Genomic DNA, 15,183 nt, shown 5'->3' on the forward strand with positions numbered 1-15,183 from the left:
TAGGCTGGCTATAAGCAGAAGAAAAATACTGTTTTAAGAAAGAATTATAAATTGGTTGTTGACTCTCTGCCATGTTTGAGAACTGTGAGAGGCTCTGCTAAATTGCATACTTTATTATATAGTAACTGAAAAATCTTACTCATTCAGACTATTACAAAAGTGTGACTTTCTCCAGAGGATAGTACCATCTAGTTTAAGTGGTGGTAAGAAATCAACAGGAATAAGGAACAAAGGGCTAAGAATATAGTCCCTATCCAAAGGATCAGAAATATCTAAAATACCATTCAATTTTCTGCCACTTATCTTGCAGTTATTATTATATTTTGGCACACCTGTCCCATCTTCTAGCCTTTTAGTCCATTTCCTTTCCTGGGGGAAGGGTGGGGTGTAGTGTGCTTGAGTACTGGAACCATTGACTGGTTTTATTCATCACCATTATCACTAACGATTAAATCTTAGTGTTGGCAGCCCTCACCTACTTAGTAAAATAACCTTTGGGAGGCCGAGGCGGGTGGAACATCTGAGGTTGGGAGTTCAAGACTAGCCTGACCAATATGGAGAAACCCCATCTCTACTAAAAATAGAAAAATTAGTCGGGCGTGGTGCCGTGCACCTGTCATCCCAGTTACTTGGGAGGCTGAGGCAGGAGAATTGCTTGAGCCTTGGAGGTGGAGGTTGCAGTGAGCCGAGATCGAGCCACTGCACTCCAGCCTGGGCGACAGAGCAAAACTCTTCTAAAACAAAAAAGAAAAAGAAAAGAACACTTTCTACTCTGTCTCTAACAAATAAAGATTATTCAGCCTTTATTTAAATACACTCAATGACAGCAAGATCATACCTTCTTTTATTTTATTTTATTTTATTTTATTTTATTTTATTTTATTTTATTTTATTTTTTTGAGACTTAGTTTCGCTCGTTTTGTTGTCCAGGCTGCAGTGCAATGGCGTGATCTCAGGTCACTGCAACCTCCACTTCCCAGGTTCAAGTGATTCTCCTGCTTCAGCCTCCTGAGTAACTGGGATTACAGGCACGTCCCACCATGCCCAGCTAATTTTGTATTTTTAATAGAGATGGGGTTTCACCATGTTGGCCAGTCTGGTCTGGAACTCTTGACTCTACCCTTCTCGGCCTCCCAAAGTGCTGGGATTACAGGCCCAGCCAAGATCATATCTTGATAGCCCTTCTACTTCTAGAGAGGCAATATTAAATATTTTTATATATTTTAAATAACTGAGGGAATATAAACTGGCTATAAGCAGAAGAAAAATATTGTTTCTTTTAGCATTTCAGTAATGGTAATATTCTTTTAGCATTTCAATGAATTCATTCTGTATTCTTGGCTTGCCAGATTGTCTTTTTGGCAATTGACTTTCAAATTTAGGTTTTTTATTTAATAGTATACAGATTATATTATGAACAATGGAATTATGAACTTTAATCTTATGCATACCTAGTGATGTTTTTCATACAGTTAAGTATGTTTCATAAGAAACATGAGGACCACTTTTCTCTTAAGGGATTAAATATATTTTTTTCTTCTTTATAACCAGTAATGCAATGATAAGATGGAAAAGGGCTAGTTTTAGGTTTCTCTGTAATTTTAAATAAAGTCATTAATTTGAAGTCCTCAATAAATAAATAAGAAGTATATAAACAAATTAGTCATAAAAGAGGAGGAAAATCAGATAAGTATATCAGAAAATATTAAAACTTACCAGTGATCAAAGGAAATTAAATTATAATTTCATGATAGTATTTTTCACTATAAATTGGGAGTGATCATGCCTAAGACGGGTGAGTAAAACTTTAGTGTGAAATGGGTACCTTCTTATATTATTGGTAACATAAACTATTAAAAGGACTTTAACAATATGTTTCAAGAGCTTTAAAACTGTTCATGGCCGGGAGGCGGAGCTTTCAGTGAGCCGAGATAGTGCCACTGCATTCCAGCCTGCGCAAAAGAGCGAGACTCCACCAAAAAAAAAAAAACTGTTCATGGCCTTTAGACCCATAATTCTGCTGCTGGGCTTTTATGTTAATGAGATAATCCTAAATTTGGAAAACACTCTTTTCATAAAGATGTTTATGGTAAATTAGCAAAATAAAATACTTGAACACAGAATCTATGAACTTCCTTAAATTGCATATAAAATTCTGTGCATGAATTATTTTTTTCTGAAAATTCCGGGCTATGTAAAGATCCTGCTTTATGGATTATTAAAAGGGTCCCTGATCTTGGAGATATTAATGACCACTGTTTAATCATTGGTCCTTAGAATACCTACTGTTTATGCCAAAGATGTCCTTAAAAGGGGGGTGTAGTAGAAAAAGGATTAAAATGAAATACTGTACTGGAAAATGTTCTTTGGGTAGTAGGAATATGGGTATTTTTAAAATTCTTTCTGATTTTCTACATTTTCAGATATTTTATAATAAGTATATACACTACTTTTATAATATTGCAAAAAAAAGTAAGTATTAGAAAGAAAATACGATAGTTATAAAATAGTCAACCTTTTTATTTAAGCCTGGTTCTTTAATTACTAATGGTATTTTCCTCATTTCATGCTCTTACCACACCCATGGACTCCTGTAGTGGAAGGAGCTCCAGCTCTAGAGTAATACAAACCTGGATTCTGATCAGCACCCAGCCACCCTGTTTGTGGCTCAGGCACATTAACTTCTCTGAGCCTCAGTTTCTTCGTGGGGATTATAATGCTTGGTTTTGCAGACTACTGTGGCAATTAAATGAGATGATAAATGTAAAGTGCCTAACAGTTCCAGAACTCATTAAATACTAGCATTATTGTTAATTTTTTGGCGTTTATAGTAGGAAGTAGTATATGTAATGATTGAAAATGTGTAGAAAATTATACAAAATGAAGAGTGCTTCCTATTGCCCTTTTCAAGTAGCTGCATTGCTGTCAATGTGATAAGGTTTGCCATAGAGGTGAAATTCTTAGTTTTTCTCACATGTTAATATTCTCCCTATTTTTTAGCATTTTTATTTTTCTAATATATTTTTCTAACATTCTTCTTTATTTTTGTCAGGCATGATTCTATAATCTTGTGAAAATTAAACACTTTTCCCTAAGATATTTCTCTAGCTATTCTCACTTCTTTGTTGGAAAAAACAGACCTCTAGTTAAATGAATGTTACCTATTGAAGATTTTGTCTGTTATGATTACATTGCATTTATTAATTAAAGTTTTGAGGTTTCAAAGAAAAATTTAGTACAAGCAAAATGTTTAACATATTCCTTAAATAATTCTTAAGTTCTTTGTGCCTTCCTATTTTTTCATTTCATTCTTCAGATAAATATATTTTTTGAAGTCACAAATAATAACTTTGGACATTTATATAAATATTTTTCAGAAACTAATGGAACGAATTCAGAATCCTGAGTATTCAACGACTATGGATGTTGCGCCTGTCATTTTAGCTGCTCATCGTAACAACTATGAAATTCTTACAATGCTCTTAAAACAGGATGTATCTCTACCCAAGCCCCATGCAGTTGGCTGTGAATGCACATTGTGTTCTGCAAAAAACAAAAAGGATAGCCTCCGGCATTCCAGGTTAGAACATTAAACTTTTGATAAATAGATGTGTGAGATAGTATATATCAACAATGTTGGTTTTTAAAATTGGTATTCTTTCTATGCAGCTTTTAAGAAATGTGATGCTGGGGTGACTTAAGAAAGCCAAACTTGTAGCTCCTTTGTTTTATATAATGCATTCTGCATTTTTAAGAAGTGTTCACCAAATGCTGAATAATTGCAAAAATCCTTCAAATTATGAATGAAGTTATCTCATACTCCTGCTGGCAGGGGCACTATTTGCTTTTTAGAGGCAGAGTTTATTAATCCAAGAGAAGTTCCACATCGTGGAAGGAGTGGAGATACCACCTCCTATCTCATTTATAAAGAAATCAAAACTATTTTCTGTCTAACTAAATATTGACCTTTTATGCCTCTATCTTCCCCTCTCACACAATGTTCAAGTCTTTTTCTCTTTCTTATTGATCATCTCTTCCTGTTTCTTCAATTAAAAATGTTAAGAACAACTGAGGATTGATTGACCAAGAAAATACCCTGTCACAGGTTGAGCAGGATCACACGTGGGCATGCTGTATAAGATACGTGGTGCTGGACTAGATTTGAGAATCTGATTTTCAGCAGAAACATTTATACATACAGTCATGTGCTACATGACATTTTGGTTCAAAAACAGTTCACATATATGACATCGGTCCTGTAAGATTAAAATGGAGCTGAAAAATTCTTATCACCTACTGATGTCATTGCTGTGGTCACATCATAGTGCAACGCATTACTCACGTTTGTGGTGATGCTGGTGTAAACAAACCCTACTGTGCTGCCAGTCATTTAAAAAAAGTAGAGCACATATAATTTTATACAGTACATAATACTTGATAATAATGACTGCTACTGGTTTATATATTTACTATATTTTTATCATTATGTTAGTGTGTATTCCTTCTACTTATAAAAAATAGTTAACTAAAACAGCCTCAGGCAGTTCCTTCAGGAAATGTTCCAAAAGAAGGCATTGTTTTCATAGATGACAGCTCCATGCATGTTATTACCCCTGAAGACCTTCCAGTGGGACAGGATATGGAGGTGGAAGACAGTGATATTGATCATCCTAGGCCTAAACTAATGTGTATGTTTGTGTTTTAATTTTTAATAAAATAGTCTAAAAAGAAAAAAGTTAATAAAAAATTTTACAAAGAACAAAGCTGGAGGCATCATGCTACCTGACTTCAAACTATACTACAAGGCTACAGTAACCAAAACGGCATGGTAATGTTACCAAAACAGATATATAGACCAATGGAACAGAACAGAGGCCTCAGAAATAATGCCACACATCTACAACCATCTGATCTTTGACAAACCTGACAAAAGCAAGCAGTGGGGAAAGGATTCCCTATTTAATAAATATGTTGGGAAAACTGGCTAGCCATATGCAGAAAACTGAAACTGGACCCCTTCCTTACACCTTATACAAAAATTAACTCAAGATGGATTAAAGACTTAAACGTAAGACTTAAAACCATGAAAACCCTAGAAGAAAACCTAGGCAATACCATTCAGGACATAGGCATGGGCAAAGACTTCATGACTAAAACACCAAAAGCAATGGCAGCAAAAGCCAAAATTGACAAATGGGATCTAATTAAACTAAAGAGCTTCTGCACAGCAAAAGAAACTATCATCAGAGTGAACAGGCAAACTACAGAATGGGAGAAAATTTTTGCTATCTATCCATCTGACAAAGGGCTAATATCCAGAATCTACAAGGAACTTAAATTTACGAGAAAAAAACAACCCCATCAAAAAGTGGGTGAAGCATATGAACAGACACTTGTCAAAAGAAGACATTTATTCGGCCAACAAACATATGAGAAAAAGCTCATAATCACTGGTCATTAGAGAAATCCAAATCAAAACCACAGTGAGATACCATCTCATGCCAGTTAGAATGGTGATCATTAAAAAGTCAGGAAACAGCAGATTCTGGAGAGGATGTGGAGAAATAGAAATGCTTTTACACTGTTGGTGGGAGTGCAAATTAGTTCAGCCATTGTGGAAGACAGTGTGGTGATTCCTCAAGGATCTAGAACCAGAAATACCATTTGACCCAACAATCCCATTACTGGGTATATACCCAAAGGATTATAAATCATTTTACTATAAAGACACATGCACACGTATGTTTATTGCAGCGCTATTCACAATAGCACAGAGTAGGAACCAACCCAAATGCCCACCAATGATAGACTGGATAAAGAAAATGTGGCAAGAATACACCATGGAATACTATGCAGCCATAAAAAAGGATGAGTTCATGTCCTTTGCAGGGACATGGATGAAACTGGAAACCGTCATTCTCAGCAAACTAACACAGGAATGAAAAACCAAACACTGCATGTCTCACTCATAAGTGGGAGTTGAACAATGAGAACAAACCACCATGGCACGTGTATACCTATGTAACAAACCTGCCATTCTGCACATGTGTCCCAGAACTTAAAAGTAAAATTTAAAAAAATTAACAATAGTAAAAAGCTTATAGAATAAAGATATGAAGAAATAATATTTTGTACAGCTGTATGTGTTTGTGTTTTAAGCTGTTACTCCAAAATGGTAAAAAAGTTAAAATTTAAAGTTTACAAAATAAAAAAATTACTGTGAGCTAGGTTTAATTTAGTATTAAAGAAACTTTAAAAATATACATTTAGGGTAGCCTAAGTGTATAGTTATTATAAAGCCTGTAGTAGTACAGTAATGTTCTAGGCCTTCACATTCACTTACCACCCACTCACTACCTCACCCAGGGCAACTTCCAATTCTGCAAGCTCATTGATGGTAAATGCCCTGTACAGGTATACCATTTTTTAATATTTTATGCTGTATTTTTACTGTACCTTTTCTATGTTTAGATATGCAAATATTTACTATTGTGTTACAGTTACCTACAGTATTTAGCACAGTAACATGCTATACAGTTTTGTAGCCTAGGAGCAGTAGGCTATACCATATAGCCTAGGTATTTAATGGGCTATGTCAACTAGGTTTGTGTAAATTCAGTTAATGATGTTCGCGAAATGATGAAGTTGTCTAACAACACATTTCTCAGAATATATCCCTGTTACACAATGCATGACTGTGTGTGTGTATGTAAATGGTAATTAAATATAGTTGAAATAGTATCAAATATAATATCTACTGTGGAGAATATCATCTGGAAGTCCCAGGCAGCCTGGTGACAAACTATTTTTAGGTTAAGGATTGTTAAACAGTATATGAAATAGACTTTAAGGCTGTAAACCATCCACCCTCACTCTTTCCTCACCTTAAGAACAAACCTTTGATGGATTTGAGATAGTGACAGATCTCTAATTTGGGAAAGTCTCCTGGGAATCAATCTGATGTTTATTTGCAGAGGTTTACCTGGAAATTTTTTCTATTTTCAAGTCTATTTTACAAAGAGATCTGTGTTTCTCTTTGATAAGATCTGGTTGATAGCGATGGCTACATCACTTAACTTTTTAGTTTTAAAATGACTAGTTTATAAAATGACAAGCAGAAATTATCTTTAAGGCTTTTTCCAGTTTTAAAATCCTTTATTAGTATTAAGTGAAGGGGTGGCCTGCCCCTCCGCACCTGTGGGTATTTCTAGTCGGGTGGGATGAGAGACGGAGAAAAGAAATAAGACACAGAGACAAAGTATAAAGAAACAACAGTGGGTCCAGGGGACTGGCACTCAGCACACCAAGGACCTGCACCGGCACCGGCCTCTGAGTTCCCTCAGTTTTTATTGATTATTATTTTCATTATTTCAGCAAAAAGGAATGTAGTAGGAGAGCAGGGTGATAATAAGGAGAAGGTCAACAAAATACATGTGAGCAAAAGAATCTATATCATGATTAAGTTCAAGGGAAAGTACTATGCCTGGACGTGCACGTAGGCCAGATTTATGTTTCTCTCCACCCAAACATCTCAGTGGAGTAAAGAATAACAAGGCAATATTACTGCAAACATGTCTCCCCTCCCGCCACAGGGCAGCTTTTCTCCTATCTCAGAGTTGAACAAATGTACGATCGGGTTTTACACCGAGACATTCAGTTCCCAGGGGCAAGCAGGAGACAGTGGCCTTCCTCCATCTCAACTGCAAGAGGCTTTCCTCTTTTACTAATCCACCTCAGCACAGACCCTTTACGGGTGTCGGGCTGGGGGACAGTCAGGTCTTTCTCATCCCACGAGGCCATATTTCAGACTATCACATGGGGAGAAACCTTGGACAATACCCTGCTTTCAAGGGCAGAGGTCCCTGCGGCTTTCCACAGTGCATTGTGCCCCTGGTTTATTGAGACTAGAGAATGGCAATGACCTTTACCAAGTATACTGCTTGTAAATATTTTGTTAACAAGGCACGTCCTGCACAGCCCTAGGTCCCTTAAACCTTGATTTTATACAACACATGTTTTTGTGAGCTCCAAGTTGGGTCAAAGTGGCTGGGTCAGAGTGGCTGAGGCAAAGCTACAAATTAACAACATCTCAGCAAAGCAATTGTTTAAAGTACAGGTCTTTTTCAAGATGGAGTCTCTTATGTCTTTTCTTTCTACATAGACACAGTGACAGTCTGATCTCTCTTTCTTTTCCCTACAATTAAGTGTAAATATTTTTCAAATTATATGCTTGTTAAATAAGTGTGTAGTTGAAGCAGCGGGGTCTTAGAGGTTGAAGCTAGAGAAAACACTTTACCTGGCTTGGTTTGAGGTTGGGGGACAAACTTGTTTGAAGGCTTTTAGGGGAGCTATGACTTGACATAGATCTTTTAGTATGAGTAAGAGTTAAAAATTGAAAGGTATTTTAGGCAGAAAGTACAGCATGTGATTTGTTTATTTGGAAGCTGCAAATGGTTTGGAACATTAACAGTAGAGTTTGAGAGAGTTTGTTAATGATCTTTGAGAAAACATTTGTACGAAATGGCAAGGACCCCTGACTTAAGTAATTTCTGGGAATTGCTAAGTAGAACTGCAGAAGAAAAGGAGGTTAACAAAATCAGTAAAAAGAGACCGGGCGCGGTGGCTCACGCCTGTAATCCTAGCACTTTGGAGGCCGAGGCAGGCCGATCACCTGAGGTCAAGAGTTCGAGACCAGCCTGGCCAACTTGGTGAAACCTCGTCTCTACTAACAGTACAAAAATTAGCTGGGCGTGGTGGCATGCACCTGTAGTCCCAGCTGCTCGGGAGGCTGAGGCAGGAGAATCGCTTGAACCTGGGAGGTGGAGGTCACAGTGAGCTGAGACTCTGTCTCAAAAAAAAAAAAAAAACTTAGTAAAAAGAGAAATAGCAAGGTTTCTCAGAATTTGAAGAGCCAATATACTGGCAATAAGAAAGTGAATTGGCTGGACATGGTGGCTCACGCCTATAATCCTAGCATTTTGGGAGGCCAAGGCGGGTGAATCACTTGAGTCCAGGAATTCCAGACCATCCTGGGCCATATGGCTAGACCTTGTCTTTACAAAAATAGCCAGATGAGGTGACTTGCACTTGTGGTCCCAGCTATGCAGGAGGCTGAGGTGGGAGGATTACCTGTGCCCAGGAGGTTGAGGCTACAGTAAGCTGTGATTGCACCACCACACTCTACCCTAGCCTAAGTGACAGAGCGAGACTCTGTCTAAAAAAAAAAAAAAAAAAAAAAAGAGAGAGAGACAATTGTTTTTTAAATTTTAGAGATGGTGTAGTTTCAGGGTAATATTTCCTAATGGGCCAGGGAAGGGTAGTGAACCACTGTAGTTTAGAAAAACATTTTCAGTAATATAATAGCTGTGATTTGGTTTTAGTCTCAATATTTGATGTATTTTGAAACTTCAAATAACTTTAAAGAAGGAGTCTTTATTTATTATCTATTAGTGGAAGACAAAAATTTTAAAAAACTTGAGAAACACCGGAATTGGGAAAGATAGCAAAGAAATTGATTGCCAGTTAAATTTAATTTGCATAAAGTATAATAAAAAAAATGACGAGTTAATGGATGCAACACACCAACATGGCACATGTATACATATGTAAGAAACCTGCACATTGTGCACATGTACCCTAAGACTTAAAAGTATAATAAAAAAAAATAAAAAACAAAAATTTAATTTGCAGAAGAGCTTTGTTTAACTTGCATAGTGTTTTTTATAATTTTGAATTTGAATGCCAGTAAGCCCTATGTACACTCAGCTTTATTCATATTATTACCAACATCACCCCTGAAGGTAAATGAATTTGTAAAACTTGGCTCAGTATCTACCAAGAGAGTAGGATGTTGGCTGGGGTCATATTAGGAATATGGAATTCTTCTGGCATAGTGGCAGGAAAATGGCTTGGGAGAGAGACTGCTTAGTGCCACAGTCCTCAATGAATATACAAGAGTGACACGGAAGTAGGAAATGACAGTGATGATGATGAGGGAGTATTGGAATAACTGAATGGTATGAATCTCCAAAAAGGGTGATTTTGATATGAGAATGAATGAATAATATATCCTGTAAGATTCAGGTATTGTGACATTATGCTTCCATATTGCCAGAATCTCTAAAGGGAAGTATTGTTCAATCCCAATTTTCAATCCCAATTTTTCTTTTCATTTCTAGAGCTAACCACTGTTACTAGTTTGGTATTCTACACGTGTTCCTTAATGGTTAACATTACCATTGGTTAGAAACGCTGAGTCTTGCTGGGCGCAGTGGCTTATGCCTGTAATGCCAGCACTTTGGGAGGCTGAGGCAGGTGGATCACCTGAGGTCAGGAGTTCGAGACCAGCCTGGCCAACATGGTGAAAACCCATCTCTACTACAAATACAAAAATATTAGCCGGGTGTGGTGGCAGGCACCTGTAATCCCAGCTACTTGGGAGGCTGAGGCAGGAGAATCACTTAAACCTGGGAGGCAGAGGTTGCAGTGAGTCAAGATTGCACCATTGCACTCCAGCCTGGGTGACAAGAACAAAACTCCATCTAAAAAAGAAAGAAAGAAATGTGACCCTTCGCTACAGTGATAGATTGGAAACTAGTCTCATCAATGGCTTAGTTACATGTTAGAAATCCCCTCTCCCAATTTCTGCCTATACAGAATTCCATTCATGTTTCCTTTCCTTTTTTTATTAAGTTTGCCTGCCTTACTAATCTTGCCTCATTTACTCCAGTTCTTTTTATAGTTGCCCACATATTTAGGTTGAACCATATGAAATTAGTGTTTTAAAAGTACTTTGGACATAGGGAATTACATATTTCCATATTCTTATATTGGTGTGGATGAAACCAAAACCCCAGAAAGTTACACAGATCATAATCACCTTACTCCATAGGGCCTCAAAAAAGGCTTTTTTTACAGTGTGGAAATGGATGATTTGCAGTATGTTTAAAGTGTGTAACTATTACCATCATCTAATATTCTAACATTTCTATCATTGGAAAAAGTTCTCTCTTGCCTGTTCATTCATGGTCAATCCTTGTTTCCATCCCCAGCTCCATGCAACCACCAGTTTTTCTATTTTTGTAGTCTTTTCTTTACTAGAAATTTCATATAAATGGAATCATAAAATATCTTAACTTATGTCTCTGGCTTTCTTTTACTTATCATAATATTTTTGAGGTCCATCCATATTGTTTCATATGTCAGTAATTCATTTTAAAAATTGTTGAGCAGTATTCCATTGTATGGTTATAGTACCACCTTTTATTTATCTGTTCACTAGCTGCTCAACATTTGAGTTGTTTCCAGTTTTTGGCAGTGAACATTCACTTACAAGTCTTTGTGCGGACATGTTTTTATTTTTGTTGGGTAGACACCTAGGAATGGAATTTCTGGGTGTGTTAACTTTTTAAGTAGTTGTCAAACTGTTCTCCAAAGTGGTTGGAAACAGTTTAACATTTTTACTGGTAAGGTATGATGGTTCTTTTTTTTTTTTTTTTGAGACAGAGTCTCGCTCTGTTGCCCAGGCTGGAGTGCAGTGGCGCGATTTCAGCTCACTGCAAGCTCCGCCTCCCGGGTTCACGCCATTCTGCTACCTCAGCCTCCCGAGTAGCTGGGACTACAGGCGCCCACCACCACTCCCAGCTAATTTTTTGTATTTTTAGTAGAGACGGGGTTTCACCGTGTTAGCCAGGATGGTCCCGATCTCCTGACCTCCTGATCCGCCCGCCTCGGCCTCCCAAAGTGCTGGGACTACAGGCATGAGCCACTGCACCAGGCCCTGGTATGACGGTTCTAATTCTGCCACATACTTATTGAAACTTGATATTGCTGGTCTTTTTTATCTTAGTCATTTTAGCAGAAGTGTAGTGGTTTCTTACTGTGGTTTTAAAAATTTTTTTATTTCTTGTTGAGGTAAAATATATGTCTATAATTTACCATCTTTGCCATTTTTAAGTGTACAGTTCAGTGGTAATAAATACATGAATATTATTTTCTTTCCCTTTCATACATCCCATTCTTTCCTGGCCTCTGGTAGCCACCAGTCTACTCTCTATCTTCATGAGATCTACTGTTTTAGCTACCAAATACATGTGAAAGTTGTCTTTCTGTGCCTGGCTTATATCACTTAGCATAATGGCCTCAGGTTCCATCCATGTTGCTGCAAATTACAGGATTTCATTCTTTTCAATGGCTGAATAATATTCCATTATGTATATAAACCATGTTTTTAAAATCCATTCATCCATTGATGGGTACTTAGGTTGAGTCCATATCTTGACTATTGTGTACAATGCTGCAATAAACATGGGAATGCAGATGTTTCTTGGCTATATTAATTTCCTTTCTTTTGGATATATATATATATATATATATATGTATCTAGTAGTGGAATTGCTGGATCATATGGTAGTTCTTTTTTTAAAAAAAAAATTATGTTTAAAATAATCCCAAAGGATTATAAATCATTCTATAAAGACACATGCACACATATGTTTATTGCGGCACTATTCACAATAGCAAAGACTAGGACCCAACCCAAATGCCCACCAGTGATAGACTGGATAAAGAAAATGTGGCACATATATACCCTGGAATACTAGGCATGTAGACATGAATTCATGTCCTTTGTGGGGACATGGATGAAGCTGGAAACCATCATTCTCAGCAAACTAACACAGGAACAGAAAACCAAGCACCACATGTTCTCACTCGTAAGTGGGAGTTGAACAATAAGAACACATGGACACGGGAACATCAGACACTGGGGTCTCTTGGGGGATGGGGGGCAAGGGGAGGGATAGCATTAGGGCAAATACCTAATGCCTGCGGGGCTTAAAACCTAGATGACAGGTTGATTGGTGCAGCAAACCACCATGGCACATGTATACCTATGTAACAAATCTGCACGTTCTGCACATGTAGCCCAGAACTTAAAGTATAATAATTTAAAAAAAAATTTTTTGTGGGTACATAGTACATATATGTATTTATTGGGTACATGGGATATTTTGATACTGGCATGCAATAGTGTAATACTCATGTCATGGAAAATGGGGTATCCATCCCCTCAAGCATTTATCCTTTGTGTTGCAAACAATCCAATTATACTCTTTTATAATGTACAATAATAAATGTACAATTAAATTATGGACTATAGTCACCTTATTGTGCTATCAAACACTAGGTCTTATTCTATTTTTTTTTGTACTCATTAACCATCCCCACCTTCTCCTAACACCCCCACCACCCTCATATGGTAGTTCTATTTTTAGTTTTTTGAAGAACCTCCATACTGTTCTCTGGTAGTTCTATTTTTAGTTTTTTGAAGAACCTCCATACTGTTCTCCATAGTGGCTATAATTATTTACATTTCCAGCAACAGTGTGTGAGAGTTCCCCTTTGTCCACATCTTTGCTTACATTTGTTATTGCGTGCCATTCTGATACAAACTATTTTAACTGGAGTGCGATGATACTGCATTGTGATTTTGATTTGCATTTCTCTGGTGATTTGTGATGTTGAACATTTTTTCATATACTTGTTGGTCATTTGTATGTTTTCTTTTAAGAAATATCCATTCAGATCTTTTGCCCATTGTAAAATCAGATTATTTATTTTTGGTTTTTTGCTTTTGAGTTGTTTGAGCTCCTTACATATTCTGGTTATTAATCTCTTGTCAGATGGATAGTTTGCAAATATAGTCTCCCATTCTATGAGTTGGCTCTTTTGTTTGTTTTGTGAAAGTGTTTTAGCTTACTGTAATCTCAATTGTCTATTTTTGCTTTGGTTGTCTGTAGTTTTTTTTTCTTTTTTTTCAATTATACTTTAAGTTCTAGGGTACATGTGCACGTCGTGCAGGTTTGTTACATAGGTATACATGTGCCATGTTGGTGTGCTGCACCCGTTAACTTGTCATTTACATTAGGTATATCTCTAATGCTATCCCTCCCCCCTCCCCCACCCCACAATAGGCCCTGGTGTGTGATGTTCCCCACCTTGTGTCCAAGTGTTCTCATTGTTCAATTCCCACCAATGAGTGAGAACATGCAGTGTTTGGTTTTCTGTCCTTGCGATAGTTTGCTCAGAATGATGGTTTCCAGCTTCATCCATGTCCCTGCAAAGGACATGAACTCATCCTTTTTTATGGCTGCATAGTATTCCATGGTGTATATGTGCCACATTTTCTTTATCCAGTCTATTACTGATGGACATCTGGGTTGGTTCCAAGTCTTTGCTATTGTGAATAATGCCACAATAAACATAAGTGTGCATGTGTCTTTATAGCAGCATGTTTTATAATCCTTTTGGTATATACCCAGTAATGGGATGGCTGGGTCAAATGGTATTTCTAGTTCTAGATCCTTGAGAAATCACCACACTGTCTTTCACAATGGTTGAACTAGTTTACAGTCCCACCAACAGTGTAAAAGTGTTCCTATTTCTCTACATCCTCTCCAGCATCTGTTGTTTCCTGACTTTTTAATGATTGCCATTCTAACTGGTGTGAGATGGTATCTTACTGTGGTTTTGATTTGCATTTCTCTGATGGCCAGTCATGATGAGCATTTTTTCATGTGTCTGTTGGGTGCATAAATGTCTTCTTTTGAGAAGTGTCTGTTCATATCCTTTGCCCACTTTTTGATGGGGTTGTTTGATTTTTTCTTGTAAATTTGTTTAAGTTCTTTGTAGATTCTGGATATTAGCCCTTTGTCAGATGGGTAGATTGTAAAAATTTTCTCCCATTCTGTAGGTTGCCTTTTCACTTTTCCCATTCTGTAGGTTGTAGTTTCTTTTGCTGTGCAGAAGCTCTTTAGTTTAATTAGATCCCATTTGTCAATTTTGGCTTTTGTTGCCGTTGCTTTTGATGTTTTAGTCATGAAGTCCCTGCCCATGCCTATGTCCTGAATGGTATTGCCTAGGTTTTCTTCTAGGGTTTTTATGGTTTTAGGTCTAACATTTAAGTCTTTAAATCCATCTTGAATTAATTTTTGTATAAGGTGTAAGGAAGGGAGTCTTGCTCTGTTGCCCAGGCTGGAGTGCAGTGGCGCGATCTCGGCTCACTGCAAGCTCCGCCTCCTGGGTTCATGCCATTCTCCTGCCCCAGCCTCCACGCCCGGCTAATTTTTTTGTATTTTTTTAGTAGAGATGGGGTTTCACTGTGTTAGCCAGGATGGTCTCGAT

The 15,183-nt window shown here is 37.3% G+C and overlaps 1 protein-coding gene across 3 annotated transcripts in view; it reads left to right on the forward strand.

The window, feature by feature from the left end:
* Positions 1 to 15,183, forward strand: part of TRPC1 (transient receptor potential cation channel subfamily C member 1) — an 83,941-nt gene that overhangs the window by 21,043 nt on the left and 47,715 nt on the right. For all 3 annotated transcript variants that reach the window (XM_004037789.5, XM_004037788.5, XM_055383155.2), the window contains one exon: positions 3,378 to 3,580. In XM_004037789.5, coding sequence (XP_004037837.1) covers positions 3,378 to 3,580 — 203 coding nt within the window. The remainder of the gene's footprint in view (positions 1 to 3,377; positions 3,581 to 15,183) is intronic.

This window comes from Gorilla gorilla, chromosome 2, assembly GCF_029281585.2.
Source record: "Gorilla gorilla gorilla isolate KB3781 chromosome 2, NHGRI_mGorGor1-v2.1_pri, whole genome shotgun sequence".
NCBI lineage: Eukaryota > Metazoa > Chordata > Mammalia > Primates > Hominidae > Gorilla > Gorilla gorilla.